General features: G+C 43.6%; 1 protein-coding gene across 1 annotated transcript in view; it reads right to left on the bottom strand.

Annotated features, from left to right (window-relative positions):
• Positions 1–229: 229 nt before the first annotated feature.
• LOC112570462 (potassium voltage-gated channel subfamily H member 1-like) overlaps positions 230–18,006 on the bottom strand; it is a 33,206-nt gene continuing 15,429 nt past the window's right edge. Inside the window, exons 3-10 of the mRNA XM_025248884.1 lie at positions 16,731–16,859; positions 15,380–15,501; positions 12,380–12,772; positions 11,733–12,150; positions 10,645–10,844; positions 9,086–9,338; positions 8,683–8,879; positions 230–8,190 (exon numbers count right to left, since the gene is read on the bottom strand). Of these exons, the coding sequence (XP_025104669.1) occupies positions 6,799–8,190; positions 8,683–8,879; positions 9,086–9,338; positions 10,645–10,844; positions 11,733–12,150; positions 12,380–12,772; positions 15,380–15,501; positions 16,731–16,859 (3,104 nt within the window). The 3' untranslated portion in view covers positions 230–6,798. The remainder of the gene's footprint in view (positions 8,191–8,682; positions 8,880–9,085; positions 9,339–10,644; positions 10,845–11,732; positions 12,151–12,379; positions 12,773–15,379; positions 15,502–16,730; positions 16,860–18,006) is intronic.

The following is an 18,006-nucleotide window of genomic DNA, read 5'->3' as shown; positions in this document are numbered from 1 at the left end:
AACGAAGACAGCAGTGAACACGTGTGCACAAAAGAGCATGCATTTACCAGTAGGAACACCTGTTTGATGATGTCATCGTCATTCTTTGGCTTGTGATGACTTTGAATAGTTTCTGTTTACCTGCATCTCTGTGTTTGCGCTCGGCGCAGTGTGTTCCACGCTTCATTACCCTTTGTGTGAGGACTGTGCATGGACAGGATGTTCGATCAGCTAATAATAGCGCCGGCCGGAGCCTGCGATTGACTTTGTTCTTGCCTTCGCAGCTTCCGCCAGGCAGGCTGCTTCACTCCTGAAATATTAGTGTTCCTTTTGGACAGTCGTACCTTTGAATTCCAAAGGTGTGTTCCTAATTTAAAAGATCCCCCACCCATCCCAACTCCCTCTTTCAGCGTATTGTTTATAATCCTCTTCCTCCTTTCAAAATGAATTAGTATAGAGCAGGGGAGTAGTAGTGAGTGCGTTGTGAGTTAAACATGTATTCACCTGCTGTCACATGGAGCAAACAACCGTTTATTGCCCCCCCCCCCAATCTCCTCTTCATCCCAGATGTAGTTTGCCATAGTTGAAGAGAAGGATGAGGTTTGTATGTGCAGGTTGCAGAAAAGTGAAATGTTTGAATATAAAGTGTCTAGAAAGGAAGTAAATTATCCTCCGTGTGCACTTTTGAATAAAGGAGGCACGTGAATAGAGAACCATTTTGAGTAATAATATTTGTTTAATTTTGAAATATCAAACTGAAATGCCATTTAACTCTGTCACCATCAGCTTACCCAAACCAGTGGAATCGTAAGGTGAGCGAGTGCAATCGTGTCTGGGATGTAAACCATTCTTAAAGTGTTTCCCAGCGACTCGAATACAGGCCGGCATCAGAAGATAACGCGAGTTCAAAACAACTCGTATATGATGGCAGCAACCAAAGAACTAACCACATGTCATTTTCTCGTCACCTCTTGACCTGCCCCTCTTTATCCAATAAACATGCATCCTTCGTGGGTGATAACTTATGATCACACACACATGGTTTTTACCCAGCGCATCGTCATTTGCCGACCATATTGTTCTTGATAAGCGTTTTGTTGTCATATAATATAGTGAAGAAATATTTAATGCGTTCCTATTTGGGTCTTTGGCGATGGGCATCAATGTCAGACACACTTAAAGCACCAATCTATTGTAGACTTGTTGGGAGAGGTGCTCACCTGCAACGCAGCCACGCGAAGCATCACATGCTGTGATAAAAGTGACAAGTATAAAAAATCCATTCTCATGCTTGGAGTAACACAAGCCTGGATCCAATTTTGTTCATTCGTCCCTTGACTGGTTCCAGTCATGCCGGTCTGCCGATGCCAGTCGTGGGGATGGGAGGAGAACATGCACAGACCAGCAAGCAGGTCCACTTCACGTTTGTTTGACAGTCTCATCCAGTTTCCTTTCCACAAGACTTCGTTAAGCACGTAGTAGCTAGCTCACTTTCCTAAACCATAATATTTACAATGGATGTTAAAAAACATGAAAGAACCATGCATGCAAAGTACAACTAGTCACGTGAGTCACTTCGTGTGCGAACTTAAAACATCCTCTATAGATATTAATATATTATTTTCTACTGCACTTGATTCAACTGAAACCTAATCGAATGAACAAACCAATTAAAACAGTAACTAGACACGGATGAAAGATTTCTCATTTTGCGGCAGACCAGCTGGAAATTGAAGAAACGTGTAACCCTTTTCTGTTTTCCTCTCTTATTACAATCAGCATGTTTTCTTTCAGAGATTACTTCCTGCTTCGACCCAAAGAAATTGTTTTTCCGTGATTCTAAAAAAAAAAAACTTGTACACTGATCTGAAACCTTAGGTAAGTGGTTCCTCGGACTAGTTCGTACACGTCTGTGATGATTCTGTAGGTGTCACCCTAGATTTTATTAGTGAAAGTGTATAACATCGGTCAGCATCGTGATGTTGGCCATAGAAACACAGACACACAGCGGAAAAGAAAACGATTGATCAGGCAAATATAAAAGGTGCTTTCAAAGATTTTTTGAGGCATGACCGAGTGTCCTACTTCATCGTCTCATTTGTGTTGTATTCTTTGTCTGAGATAATAACTGGCTTTGCACACATAGAATGGAAGTACAACAGAGCTAAGATCGTACTCGCTCACTGTCATGGTCTGCCAACATTAATTCTTATGCTCTTACATTCCAGTCTTGCTTCTCCTAAAAAAAAAAAAAAAAAAGCAACAACAAAACCAGGTAGCATTTTTTAAAATGTGCTTGACAACAATTTGTCTACACTGCCAGAATAATGTTTCTCGACACTTCTTTTATTTTATTTACTATACAATATTATGATAAACATTGTAAAAACGATTTATTTCTCTCTCTCTCTCTCTCTCACACACACACACGTACACACACGCAGAGTTTCAGTAGTCTTATTAACATGTCGTACTGGGGTTCCCCCCACTAAACAGTATCCATTAGTCTTTAATATTTTTACCTTTATAATAATTCAATTTGTAAAGCACATTTGCCCGTGTGGATGCGATTTCAATATGCTGTACACGAAAAATTACAAAGGAACCTACAGTCAGACATACAATAAAAACAAGTGTCAGCAAACAGATGGCACCATGAAGAAAAAAAACCCCAACCTACTTGGCAGAATAATTTTATGCAGCGCATGATCTTGAATATTGTCAGTGTTCTCTTTACACAATCTCCATTTTCTCATGTTCAGTATTCGAGGCATGACCAATAGTCCTGGTTGTTCATATATGATACAGATATGTCAGAAGATGTAGATGTTATAATATGTGAACGTGCTCAAGAATTATATAAAGATGTTCCTCCTGCTAACATCCCAAATATTTGAAACAACATGTGATTAAGAATAAAATAAGCCAGTAGAATATGAGATTAAAACATATAATGTGTCTGCTTTATTCAAGATGACAAAGATGCAAGAACTCTTTGTACTGAGCACCGAAATGTTTCAGATTCTTTCTAGTAGCTGATTGATTTCCAGTTTTCTCGTGAGACTAATAAACCGAGCCGAAACAAAGACGTTCGTCTGCCATTGGATTAATTTGTAGTTTTTTATTCCTAAAGAGTGTGATATCAACTTTCAGATCTGATTTTTTGACCTTGTCCTCAACAGTTTGGAAAACATGGAAACTTCAGTTGATTAATAAGTTTTAATTAATTTTCTGACCTACAATACCTCTTTTACCCTTCTTCAGTCACTCACTTCCTAAGGGGGAATGAGGGTGAGGTGTGGTTTAGAAGCTTTACGCCCAGCCAACAACTAAGGTTATATCACAGCCATGTAAACAGATGCCACATCCAGAGAAAGAACAGTGAGCCCGAGTCGAGATCTGAACCCAGGACAGCTAATCCTACCTGTGGCAGAACCGTTCCTCTCTTCGGTTACGTATTCTTGAAGTAGACTAAAGAATCCTCTTTTCCGTGCAAATGTCATCGAAGTCTGTAAAGGTATGTGTGAACTATGAAGGTAAAAAAAATGCCTAATGGTTTTGGTGTGAACAATAAGAACATTGGAATTTTAGTCAACGTGCCAAGTCCCATACAGCGAATTTCTGAGCGCTCGGGAGGTTTGGCCTTTCTGTACATTGCCTGGGTACGAACGGCCTCGCATGCGCTCTCACGAAATGTAGTCACGCACAACTCATCCAACGGCATTGCAGTGTCACGGATATGCAAATGTGCTCACTGACGCGAGTCGTCAGGGTGATTCAGCAAATGAGCAAAATTGTGAAGGGAAAAAAATTAGGGTCGAACTAATGGAAATTCACTTCACCACAATCGAGGATGGTAATCGGTAAGGTCACGCTAGTCATGCTTCCGCACGCGCAAACATTCATCTACATCATCATCATCATCATCGCTGGTACCGGCCGGCCGGCCTGTCCATGGTGGCGGGGGGTGCGAGTGAGGGGTGGGGGTGACGCAATGAGACCCTGCAGCAGCAAAAGACAGCCATCGAGGCTGATCTTGAACTTCTTCGAGTAGGTTCCCCCATAGGGCAGTCTGACCATTCTTTGGTGCTTACCAACCAGATTTTCTTTTGCTTACCTCGAAGATGTGCACAAACAGTAGTCGATCATAAATGACCGATGGAGCAAAAACACAGCTTGAAGAACAATCTGCAACCCCCATCCCACCCTACCGAGAAGACATAGGAATGATATTTATTTATTTGAGCCGAGATCATGTTCTCGAGTGCCACAGTATATCCCAGGGACGTGTTTATCTCTGTGTCGTTGTACGACACTTACTTGTCTGAAACTGGTCCTTGTGGATCAGTCTTTGACTATGCAGTGTGTGGAAACAAGGATGGACAGAACCAAACAAACAGATAATAAAAATTTGGTTGATCCTCATTCACTGTTCAAAAGAGAGATGATAAATATAATAAATAATAATAAATAAATAAACATAAATGTACAAAAAGCATAGAAAAAGCTCAGCAAAATGTTACGTTGAAGTAGAGCGTAGCTTTAATATGTTCACAACCTTCCAGTTCATCATTCAGATGACAGCGGGGTGCCTGCTACCCAAGGATGCAACATGGGTGATAACGGGGAAACTTTACCGTTGGTGTACCTGAAGGCTTTATTTTTCAGAAGTATGTTTGATCAAAAATGAGAACCCAAGTAATGACCTACGTCTGGACTCCTTATCTCGCCCCCCATTATCTCGCCATTCTTTACCTCATCAAATCCTTCTCTAAAAGCACATTGTAAAAGACTGGTTTCTGCCAAGATTTTCCTAGCTATGACTCATATACCCTTTTTATGTCGCCATCCACCCAGCATTTGTGATGGACATATGGTGGTGAGATAATGAGACTGTTGATGTCAAAACACACACATACGGACACCGAAAGGGAGTTAAGCAGGAAGGGAAGAAGGACGAATGATAAGGCAGCGATCAACAAGGGGTGATAACTAGTTGCAACTCGCTGTTGCTGTTGTTGTTGCTACCGTTGCTACTGTTTTTGTTTTTGTTTTTGTTTTTTTTTTACCACTTGAAACTCCATGCTCACTCACTATAAGCATTTTAGCCCGCTAAGCTGCCATAGTTGGGAGTCTAAGACATGGAACTTGTTTTCATGTTAAACGGTGGCAGACAGGAACCTAAGACCATTTGGGCAAATCCGCGAGGAATGGATGCTGGGGTAGGGGAATAAAAATGGCTTTTATTGCTTTAATCTAACAGATTTGAACTCATCCCGTTTCAGCACAATATAAACTGTTTTCACTGTGGCAAATCTCAACACACAAATCGTAGAAAAATGTCTTCCTCAGCTTATTAAATTATTTATTTTGTTAATTATTCTAACCAGATGCGTTTGAACACGACGCGTGCTCACACCAGAGTTTGAACACAAGCAGCCATGGGTGTCACATGATGTGAATCCATTGTTGCTGTTAACATATTCAAAACTAGTTTAGCTCTTTGTTTTATATCACTTTCTTGCCCTTATAACTACAAGACGAAGTTGTCGAGAAAGTTGGAAAGATGTGAACGACAGACGTGAACGTGAACGCAGGCAGTTGATGGGAAGACGTGGACAATGATAACAAAAGGAAGGTGTCCTGGACACTTGTTTCCGCCATTTCTGACCGGCATTTTGGGGTCGGATAGTGAGAAATACAGCAGGTAGTATCACTAGTTCACTAGGCACCTAGTCTGGAAATGTGCGACATTACAGTAATCTTGCAATCACCTCGTCCCTTTCAATCACCTTGCAAAAGACGCACACGTAGCTAACAAATCGGATTAACAACAGCAGCAACAACAACAACAATGTAATCCAGTCACATTGAGTTGGAAGTTGCCGGCGAGTCTGAGTGTGACATCAACTTCTAAATCACTGACTTCAGTGTAGGTGGAAAATACTCCGTGGATCAAGTATTACTTGTGAGAGAAATAAAGTGATTCGTGAAATATGATGAGAAAAGAAAATAATAAATTACAATTGTTCTAGAGGCTGACATTTTTTTTAGCGCAGGTGACAAAGGTTGGAGGGAAGCAGATGCGAAAACGGGAAAGCAAACCCGATATTGGGAAATATATTTACATTAATTAGTTTACGTGTCTGTGTGTGTGTGCGTGCGTGAACTGCATTACTATTAACATAAAAGTGATTATCAGAAACGGTCAGTAACGATGTGACAAGTTGGCAGCCCCTGTTTTTATACATATATCATGGACACAGCACTGACGGTTGATGTAACAGCAGCAAGGAGCAAGCCACTCTGCAAACACATAGTTCTCTCCCTTACCAGTGACGTTGGCGATGATTTCGTCTTCCGGTGGGAAGGAGATCCACGAAAAAGACACGTGCACAAAACCAAACAGTTTCACGGTGTCTTCCTGGAAGTGACTTTTCAAAAGCCAAGCTGCCTTCTCAAAACAAAGGGAAAAAACCCCCTGCAAAGAATATTTGTTCCGAGCTGTCATAATTATTTTATCAGACTAAGGACATCAGGGTGGCGTCGACTTCGACTCTCACCAATCAGTCATCAAAGCAGACGTTAAAAAAAAAAAAAAAAAAAAAAACGAAAACAAACAAACAAACAAAAAACGCGTGGCTAGAACTGCCGCAGTTATCTCTACGTGTTGCAGGTGTGGACGTAGTCACCCACCGGCACACAAGCCATTTATCGCACACAAATTTGTCGATTAATTACTGATAGCGGGCACGTGGAGGGCTTAAAAATAATTATCACAAAATGCACCGGTCTGGTTGGTCAGGACTAGTTCCAGCCTCATAAGATATCCAAGTCTCTGTCTTTGAAGGGAATGTTCTCCTCGTCTTTCACCAGAGGAAACGCGGAGTCCGGAGGAACGAAGACCCGCGCACTGACAGGCAGGTCAGGGGAACGGCGGCCGCGCCGATGCGCATGCGCAGCATCCTTGTCCTGGCTACTGCCGGAGGACGACTTCCGGCTGAGGTCGTCGCTGCTGCTGTTGGCGCTGCCTGCCGACGGGGACGAGGTGATGACCTCCTCCTTCTTGGACTCCTGGCTGTCTGGGCTACTCGTACGGTGACTCTGACTTCCTCCTCTTCCTCCTCCTCCTCCTCCACCACCAGGAGGCGTGCTATCGCGTGACGTCTTTTCTGATGTCATCGGCGTGCTTTTGCTGCGATTGGCGCGTCGCAGAGGTGGGGAGGAAACCCGCCGCACCTTCCGCGGAGAGTGGTCGGCGCTGTTGTTGGTTGTGGTAGCGTTCTGAGGAGAGTTAAACTTTGAACTCGGGTACGTGGACGCGGACGATGAGGAAGACGGGGTACAGGATGGGGAGAAGAAGCGTAGAATATCCGAGATCTGCTCCTCGATACGTGTCATCTTCTGGCCCAGGTTCTCCATCTCCTCTTTGATCTCCAGCCGGATGTCGTACAACGATGTTAGCATGTGTTGCTCAGCAGCCGTCAGAGCCCCGCCCAGCGAGCTCACGTGGTCCCTGCTAGAGGGCGCCACGTCTGGTCCGTCCTCTCCAATCTGGTCCAGGCGGTTGTTGCTGCGCAGGATACCGCTGTCCGTGGAGTCTGTCTTCGTCAGGTTGTTCTTGACCACCTCTTCCTCCGGTGATTCTTTGATCGTCTCTTGCGACTTGGCCATCATGCGGCCCCATCGGGATGCGGGCTTCGTCTGTGATACCTGGGGAGTCGGCAGTGGCAGCGGTGGTGATGGCGTCGGCTTGCCGACCTCGCTGGATCTGTTCTCGAAGACGATCTTACCCGAGAGGTCGTTGAGGGGGATCTTGTTCTGGTTGTCGTCTGCTCCCTCCGGATCAGTGGAGCTGTCGCCCACGTTGCCGCCGCCAAGGAACTTGGTCCACTTGGACTTGCCGGACCCCAGCTTCGGAGCCGCGCTGCCGACCTTTACCTTGCCCTGTTCAGACACGTTGATCAACCGCGTTGCACTCTGGGGCTGTTCAGATACTATTCCGAGGCTGGAGGCGTCTCCTCCCGGGAGGGCGTTGCCCCCTCGCTCCACGTCAGGCCCCACCTGGGCCCTGGTGTCGCTAATTTTTCTGAATCTTGAGATGAGTTTTCGAACTGGGTGGTCATTAGCCAGATCCAATGGAGGGTCGTTCTTCCTCTTCTCCGCCAGCTCCTTCTCCTTCTTGACGTCGGAGACCTTGCGGAAGATCAACTGCACCCAAAAAAGGGGGAAAAACAATTGGGGCAGGGGGCGTTGTCAGACAGTGATTTCCTCAGTATGTCAATATTGATACTTATCCAGGGACCTCGTTAATACCCCCACCTAACATTTCCACAGTCTCTCTTTTTCTCTTTTGTGTTGTTAAAATAGCTTTTCTCAAGGATGTGGATCCATCTAAACCTAGGTAATGAGGTAGTGTTTTTAGAATTCAGACAGATATTTTCTCATCATGCTTAATATCTGGGCATTTCAGAAGACATGCTGGAACTAATCATCTTACAATTGTTTGCTGACTCCTTCGCTTTTCTCTAACCATGCTTTGTAATTGTGCAATAAAATATCTTTCCGTCACATAATATCAGAAGTATAATAGTATGGAATGAAAAACTAATTTTAAACAAATTGATTTTAAAATTGTTGAGGACGTAAAAAACCAAAAACACAATTGTTTATCATTACTACAATCGAAGTATAATTACATACCCTGTGTCTCAGGTTGTAGGTCAGGGTGAGGTTACGTGCAAAGGAGTTGGCGAAGGCGTGGTAGAAGTCGAGGACTTCGAGCAATCGATCTCTCTTAATCGAATGCAGATCACAGTAGGTCAGAGCACGCACGTTGGCCGTCGACTGACCAATGGCCGGCTCGCGCCAGAAATGGTCTCCGAAGACATCACCCCTACCTGTCATGTTCGGTCAGTCAATCAAACAATCAATCAGTTTTATATCACCCATATCTACTGAATTTCAAAAAAAGGCAAACCGTTCAGGTTGGACTTCAATATCTTTTTTAAAAAAAATATAACTCAATTTATTGGCCTAACGCCTAACCAAATAGCGTGTCAGGGTCCGATTTAGAAGAAGAAAGATTCACCTGCAGGTGACTTACTCAGTATGGCGACGACTTCTTCATCTTGAATGACTTCTAAGGATCCGGAGACGACGAAGCATAGGGAGTCCAGACTCTCGCCCTGGTGGAAGATGAGGTCCCCGGGAGCACTGTGGGTCATGTTGAAGTGCATGGCCAGGGCCCGCAGGCACCCGTCACTGGCCAGGCGGAAGGCAGGGTGCTCCAAGAAGACCTTTCTGTTTAGGTGCACACACAGGTCCGCTTTCATGTCTTTCGGACAATAGTTCAACACCTGCAAGGTGACACGGGAGGACCCTATGAAACATTGTGCAGTTGAAAATGTAGCTTGTTCGAGAACACCAAACATCTGTGCATATCCTCCATAAATACCCTTACTGAAGGCAGGCAAAGATGTGACATGTGACCGAACTGGAAAGAAAGATCTATGGAATGAAATTGGACTTGGATGAACTGCGTTATTTGTCCCAAGGCGGGACTGTATTATGGGGTGATGATTTAGAGTGGTGTCCCTTCGCCTAACTGACCTGAGGGTGACCACTCTCCCTCACTTGTCATATTTGTCCGTTGATATCTGCTTGAAAGTTTTGTGTCTGATGTTCATCAGTACATCTGTTATCATATTTCTTACGTTCCTGGATCAAATCAAATCAAATCAAAATCAAAACAGACTTTATTGTCTGCCCAGGAGGACAGAAATTTGTCTTTGCTCACATACCCATACAGACATTTAACACACAGTTAGAAGTAAAAGTGAGGAGTAAAATAGTGTTGATTGCACCAGTCCATCAAAGCAGTGTATGTTTATCCTAACAACAAACCTTGGGTGACCAAGGGCCTAAAAGCACTGCTTAACAAAAAGAAACATTTGTTCATCACGGGCAGAAGCCCACGACAGAAGATTAGTACATAGAGAGGACCATGATGCTATCCGTTGGGTGGGCAGAGGCTCTACGAGCATACTAGTTAGTCCGCTTTCAGTAGTTTGCCGGTGGACCAACGAGTGTCGACGAGATTGAAACAGAGGTCGAGTTAGCTCTCGCCCTAAACCCGATGTGTCAGAATGCGGCTCGTGGTTACATCTTGAGCTCGCTGGAGGGACCTGCCAGACGTCGAGTTATGATGCTTCCGCATGACGCAAGAGATACGCCGAGAAAGATCTTGGTGTCCTAGTGGAGGCGTACGGCGAACGGATGGATTTCAAGGACCGATCTAATGCGGCGAATGTGAACTTAAGAAGTCTAGACATTTTTATTTCTGATCCTCGATGTCTGCTCATGTCTGGCTTTAAACATCCCCCATACTTCCGTTTCGTTCCTCACCCTTATGACAGTCTTACTGCTATTCCATGGCTAAGGGTTTCGTTCATACCGACACATACCCTGACACCCTGTCTGATGACACATACCCTGACCCAAATACTGTATACAGACTCTGACACTGGCATATACCTTGCCACATACCCTGACACAAATATGGTATGCTAGCACATACCCCGACACCAAGGATCACTAACGTAAGTAACCCTCCCTACTCCCCCTTCACACACACACGGACACAAAATACACAAGGAAGGAGACCTTGGCGACATCAATGCCCTTGGTGATGGCCCAGGTGGAGACGATGTAGTCCATGACTCGCTCGCTGAGAGACTTGGGGACGTCGTGCAGCTTCATGAACTCGCGCACGCTGTTGAGCATGTCGTGGTAGCGGGCGAAGCTGGAGTAGAACTGCTGGAAGATGGTGGTGACGTTGCTGAAGATGAGGGCGTACAGCAGAGCTGAAAATGACAACAAGCGACGACAGGCTCGACAGGCTCCAAGGTTCAACGAGTGACGTCATTGTCTGGGTTAGGGGAGGCCACCCGGGAAGATAACTGTCGGTGTCTTGTGGCTAATAGGCTTGTGGTGAAGAAGGACAGAAAGCCGTTAAGAAGAAAATGCTGGCGAGATGACGGAGAAAAAGTGGGAAAAGATGACTGCGTGCATGCGAACAGGATGTAGAAAATACCAGAGAAAGGTCATAGCAATGATTTTTTCGTTCGTTGTTGCTCCTCCCCTCCATCTATTTTTTTTTATGTTCTTGTATTTTTTGTTTGTTTGTTTCCCCTTTCTTTTTTTTTTTCTTCTTCGCTTTTTTTCTGTCCTTCTTTTCCAATTGCTTTCTTTGCTTTTTTCTTCCTTTTTGTTAATTTCTTTCTTGTTTATTGTTAATCTTTCTTTCTTTCTCCCGTTCTTTATAATTATATTTTCTATTTTTAGCACTGTTGTTATACGTTACTGACCTCTGTCATTATGATAAAACCACAATGCTTATAGAGAAAAAGGCCACAAATAAGATGATGATGATGATGATTAATGATGATTGATGATGATTGATGATGATGATTTTCATCGTCAGAATAGTCTTTGTCATTGTATGTCTCTCCAGGCCCGAATTATTTAGTTTCTCTTTTCTTTTCTGCATTCCGTGTCTCGTTCATATGCTCCTTATGCGCTTTACGAATTATATGTATTATTATTTAAATATTTACACAGTCCTTTCATTTATTTCACTGTTTGCCTCTTTCTCCCTTGCTCTCTCTCACAACCACAAAGAAACTCTACACACATAATACACAACCCACACACACACACACAGACCCTGGCACATGCATGCGGCTGCCCACCTCCAATGATCATCATGAAGACAGAAAACAGTTTCTCTGTCTGAGTGTTGGCCGACACGTTGCCAAAGCCAACGCCAGTCATGCATGACAGGGTGAAGTACAGCGCGGTCAGATACCGCATCTCCGTGGGGGGCCCGCCGTTCAGGTCATCCGAGTACGTGGTGTTGTTGAAGACGAAAGGCAACCGGGTGAGATTGGACAGGTCCTGCAGCCACCCGTACGTCACTCCGCTGGCCAGCTCCGTGTAGCCGATGGAGTACCAGATGCAGGCGAACCAATGGGCGAAGAGGATGAAGATGAGGATGAGAAGGACCAGCATGGCCGCTCCGTATTCCAGGTAATGGTCCAGCTTGCGCACCACCCGTCCCAGCCGCAACAGTCGGATGACCTTAAGGGTACTAAACAGGGTACTAACGCCCTGGAACCGACACGTATACAAAATTAATTTTATCTTCATTAAGAGTTACAAAGAGACGGTAAGAAATTCGTGAAAGAAAAAATTGTTCTAAAACAAGATGAAATTCGAAGGAGAGCAAAATAATTATAAAAATAAAATTAAAGGATTTCATAAAAATTGACAGATAGCTAGGCAAATATTTTGGAACATACACACGCATAGAGACAGAGAGAGAATGAGCAATACTTACATCATCTACATTTTGGAAAGCGTTGAAGATGTCATATGGAAGGCACGACAGCATGTCGATGACGAACCAGCTCTTGAGGTAGTTCGTGCGGATGATGTGAGGGTCGGAGATGACCTCTCCGCTCAGACCTACGAAGGTTGTGTGGAAGTTGAGGACGATGTCGATGAAAAAGACGAAGTCGACCATGCTGTCGAGTACAAGGAGCGACATATTGTCATTTTTTATCTTGAAGGCGGCGTTGTAAGGAACCATGACGGCGGTGTAGAAGGTGAGGATCAGGATGATCCAGTCCCACACGGTCTTGAAGAGGCAGTAGTGCAGGATGATGTGCGGGGGAGTTTTGGGGGCTTCCAGGCGGTACTGGGGAAGCACATCCGCGTTTATGTTCATCATCTGGTGACAAGGAAATGGAGGCTAGGTAGAGTTATGCACGCTGAAATGAAGAACATTTTTCTGGAGGACTTCTGGTAACACTTAAACGAATAGAAGTGGAAGATTTTTTTTCTAACGACTAGGAAAAACTCAGTACAAACTACTCTTTCTCCAAATCTGGGTAAATAAACTCATTCCGTTCTCGAGATGCTTTTGCAGACAAAACCATGCACAGGTCAAGGTTCACAACACAGACGTCAAGTTATGAAGGGTTCATCCAATGGGAGCGCGTTGACCATTTAAAGCTGAAGGAGATCAGGTTCAGGAGAAAATTAGTTTAAAAACACCAGGAATTCTGCTCCCATTTAAACTCAATGTCATTAAAGAAATCAAATGTCTTGTTTTGGTTAAGATTTTTTTTAAATACTAACTTTAAACTTTGATTTCTGATTTTAGATTAGACCACCTGCTTTGTTCGATTTCTGCTCCCAGACCTCGTGATGAAAGAATTTGATAAATGGGACTGAGTTTGTGTTTGGCGAAAGCAGTTTGTTGTCGGATGTTGCTAGCCACCCAATCGCATTCTTGCAAGTTTATGAACACTTGAACATCGCCTGGACGCAGACCGGAAGTCTGCTTAACTCCGGAACCGGAAATTGAAAATATTCTGTCACGTGGACAAGCAGCATTCAACAGTTTCTGTTTTAAGACACTCAAAATCAACCAATGGTTCATAAGTTTAGAGTAACTTTCTTACATTTTGGTAGGAGGATAGTTAATATTTCAGCAGTAAACGTCTCTGGTTTGGGGCTTTACCCTTTTCTGAGGCTTGAGCTCTGGACATCTTGCCCACCAAACCAGCTGGCACTAGAGATACCCAGTCATCGGATTTATAAGGGTACTTAAAGGTTGTGGAAGATGAAGCTTGGACTTTGCTGTGGTCTAGATACCTGTGGGGTAATGCACCCTTAATTATGATGTCTGTTAGAAATCAGTGGCAACCTCGTAGTCATTTAATAGTCAGGTGGTCATGTTACCTTTGATATTGAACAAAGGTGTGACTACAAGATATCAGTCACATTCAAACAAATAACAAATAAAATCATCATCATCATCATCATCATCATCATCATCATCAGCAGCAGCAGCAACAGCGGCAACTTCGTCGTCATCATCATCATCGTCGTCATTTTGCTCTTCTTCCTTTGCCTAGTGCAGCTGCACTTTATTGACTAAACGAAGAGATTAAGGACAATTGTCCATTAAAGCACCCACGCCTTCACTCTCAGGGAGGTCTGAACAAACTCGCCGTCAAAGCTCAATATGGAATCTTTCAAAGTCCCCGGACGCATGCGTGCCAATGTTTGTCGACTGGTAAAACTATCAACAACAAAAACACAAAAAACAATACAACCTCTAGTTACATCATCAGTGCCCCGTGATGCCTTGGTGAGCACCACAGCCTCACTTGTGCCTCTAATCGCCTTCGACCCGGTGCAACGCAGAGAGTTATCGATCTTGAAGGACGACCAGACGCATGCAGACAAATATTTGCAAAATCCTGGTGTGTGGCGAGGGCTTTACAGGGGATTTCACTTTGATAGGAGGATAGATAGATAGAGGGGGAATTGGTGTTCAAAGAGGGAGCCAGCAACTAAGGCAAAGCAGCCAGTCCACACAGAGGGAGGAAGATTGGTATTTTACGCCGAGCCAGCAACTAAGGCTATATCCTGGCAAGCCAGCCTAGAAAGATAGTAAAAAGAGAGGTTGAGAGAAAAAGATGAGTCATGTTAGTGAAGTGGTAAACCTACAGGTAGTGTTCGAGGCCAACAGTCGTGATTACAGTTCAGTGTGCAGTCAGGCCATTGCAGTTCACAATGGCGCCATTGTCAGGTTCTCCCGAAGCCAGGAAGGGTTGAGCAAACGGCATTTTGATTTCTGATTCTCTGGGCCATGGCACTTAGCCCTCCCGTGCAGTCTCAGCAAAGATAGAAAGAAAGATAATGTCTTGGCCTGTGGAACTAAACGTATATACATGTCGTAAATTCCAGTTTGCACGTGTTCTTGCACGTGACTGAGTTTTTAAGTGAGTTTCTGGCATGCTTCACGTCAACGTGAATGTGAAAACATTTGTTTTCTTTTCTATTAAAATCTTCAGGTGAACTCATGTTAGTTTTTTTATTTCCTTCTTCCTCGTTCTCGTGATTTCTTTTAAACCAGGCACGTGGCGCATGCTCTGAACGAATCTAAAAAAATATCGCGGTAATATCGCGGCGCACCTTTTCTACGCGATGACAAGTGCAAAATAAGGCCGATAGCTCCGTGCAGCTTTAAACAAAAAAACAACAGAAAAGTAGAGAAGTTTTCAGGGAATTATGTTGTTCGATGGTATTTTTGTTTACAAACTTGACAACATGTTGATTGGCTACATACGGGTCGTTGTGACCAGACATCTGTTCCTAATATGAGACTGACGCGCAGCCCAGACAATTGATGACGCAGATTAAAAAAAAAAGCGTCATCAGTTGATTTTTTTTTAAATACACACGTTGTACGCTACAGATGACGTCAGTTTTATTGACGTCAACACACACTGCTCGCGGACGATGACATCATGAGGATACATACGTGGGCGAGTTGCGATGGTCGAGATGTGTCAAAATTTGTGGTCGGCATGGTGGAGGAAAACTGCAGCAGTGTGGAGCGGTTACGTGTGACAGACCTGGCAAGCCTGGCAAACTTGCTGAGCCCTGCGAGAAAAAAAATCAGTAAATAAGACCCAGCAACCCTTGCAACATCAAGCGTGTAAAAAAAAACAAACAAAAAAAAAAACAAAAACAAAACAAAAAAACAAAACAAAAAAAAACCAACTGACATATTTAAAATCTTCTCAAACCCTCTGTTTCCCATACACCCACCTCGGCAAAGAATTCCCTTCGCACTTTCTTGGTGTAGTTAGGGTCATTGTACATTGAAAAAGCAACTGGAAAACAGTTCGTGGTGAGGTGGTGGTGGTGAGGCAGTTGGGTGGGTAGTGGAGGATGAGACGCACGCACACACGCAGACACATAGACAGGATGGGATAAGAGGGAGAGAAGAGTGAGATTTAGAAGTATCAGACACTGTCCGTTGGGAGGCTACAGTTTCCGCCCTCCTTATTTGCTCCCTCCTTCCTTTCTCAGGTGCACAAACTTTGGACAGGTAATGTGAAAGTGTCTGGCAGCCAGAGCCTGTGCGGTTGTTAGTAGCCTGGGAATGGAGAACAGGAAATTGCAGGCAGTGGTCTGCTGCCTCCCCCATGCACGTGTCAAGTACAGACCACTCTGACAGTGAGTGATCGTTTCCATGGGAGTGATCTTGGTGATCAGTAACAACAGACTGTTTACACACACACACACACACACCATCAAGCGCGTGGGTGGGGTCTATTTTTGTGCAGAAAACCGTTTGTCAGTATTATAAGTTTCACTTAAATTTTTCTGTTAAAATATATTTTATAGTATTCTAAATCTTTTTATATATTATGTTATTCTATAAAATAGAATTTCCTGTTCAAGTAGTCTGCAATGGCTGAGACAGAGAGAGAAACTGTACAAAAAGAAGAGAGACAGTAATGATGATTATTTTTGTATAATACTATTTATCATTTATTTTTAAACATTAATATTTCTTGTCTTGTTAGATGTTTTACTGAAATATTTCTGCTAAATTAATTCCCTTGTATTCTGCAAGACCTGAGAGAACAAAAATTACAAAAAGAAGAGAGACGGTAGTAATGAGTATTCAGATTATTATTTACTTTTAAACATAAATATTTCTTGACTGTTTTACTGTCCTAGGTTGAACGTAGGTTTGCAATAATTGCTTTTACATCAACATGACCAAGAAAGAAAAAATAAAGATAAAGTTTTATGTCAGGTTAATGGACGTGATGTGATACGAGTTGTCTCCCCTAACCCCCTTATCGCCGACCTCTCACCTTTCCCGCCATCGTCGTCGATGGGTTGTTTGAGAGCAGTGATGTCCTTGAACGTGCACAGGTAGAGAACCACCTGGTCCTTCTCGTTTTTCACCGGCGCGACGTGCATCAGCAACCACAGGGGAGTTCCTGCAACAGGGCATTGTGGGTAAAATTACCGGCATCAGCTCTCAACCAAATTACACTTTGCAGGGCACGCACGAACAGAAGCGGTTGTCGTGCTCCGAGATGTGGGTGTGTGGACAGGCATACGGACACAAGGTAACAGCAACAATAACAACATGCGAACTGTCCGTCACTGTGTCCATGTGCTCGTCTGTCTTCTTTTCTCTATTTTCGAACTATTTTTCTCAGCAACTTATCATTGTGCCAAGAAAGTACTGTCATTCCTTTGATAAGGGTAGGTCATCTAATTTGTACACAATTGTTACTGGTATCCTGCTCTTCCTCTTCCCTCTCTCCTCCTGCTCGCCTCTTCCTATCTCTCTTTCTCTTTTGTCCAGCAGTACTTCTGGTTCTTACAATGCTCAGTTCACATTATAGGTGAAACGAAACAAAATTTTCTTTCTTCATGTTCAGACATCTGTCAGCGGTCTATTTTGAAAAGTTTTTAAATGCCCTTTTGTGTTCATTCATTTCATCCTACAGTATCAGGAATGTTGCACACGTCACCTTTTGTTCCTTTGTTTCTTAACAGGAAAGTGCTTTCACCTTGAGGTGGTTTTGCACTTTAGGTAGGAGTGCTGAAGGGAAAAGGAGTACCAGAAGTCGTCCACCCAAGGAAGAGGGCGGTAGGTAGGTCACATCCAAAAAAAAAAAAATGCATTTATCTTTAGATGAGATTTGAACCTGGGCTCTTATAATTTTCACAGCTGTGTTGACCTGCGACTCCTGCTTTCTCTACATCACAATGGAGTGCAAAGATCGAGACCCTGGGTGAATGGTGTACATACGTTTAATTTTTCTATGTTGAGTACACTTGCCTGAAGCATTTGTAGCAACCTACTATAGTGTTGTCAGCTTGTAACTAAAATATATTGTCTATACATAATTATTTTTTAAATACACTAAAAACACTAAAATACAATAAAAAACAATATAAAATAGGCTGAACTAAATTCTCACTACCAACGTCACTAAAGACCGCAACCAATCCCAGAGCGTGAAACAAGCGCTAACCCTGTTACCCAATCAGCAAGCAGCTTCGAAACACCGCGAGAATCCCCAAATGAAGCATCTTCGTTTGGTCAGGGTCAGTGAAGGTTTCCGTTTTGTC

This window comes from Pomacea canaliculata, linkage group LG8 (assembly GCF_003073045.1).
Source record: "Pomacea canaliculata isolate SZHN2017 linkage group LG8, ASM307304v1, whole genome shotgun sequence".
NCBI classification, from domain to species: Eukaryota; Metazoa; Mollusca; class Gastropoda; order Architaenioglossa; family Ampullariidae; genus Pomacea; species Pomacea canaliculata.
Note: the sequence above shows the minus strand (reverse complement) of the source record. Positions and strands in the feature narration are given on the sequence as shown.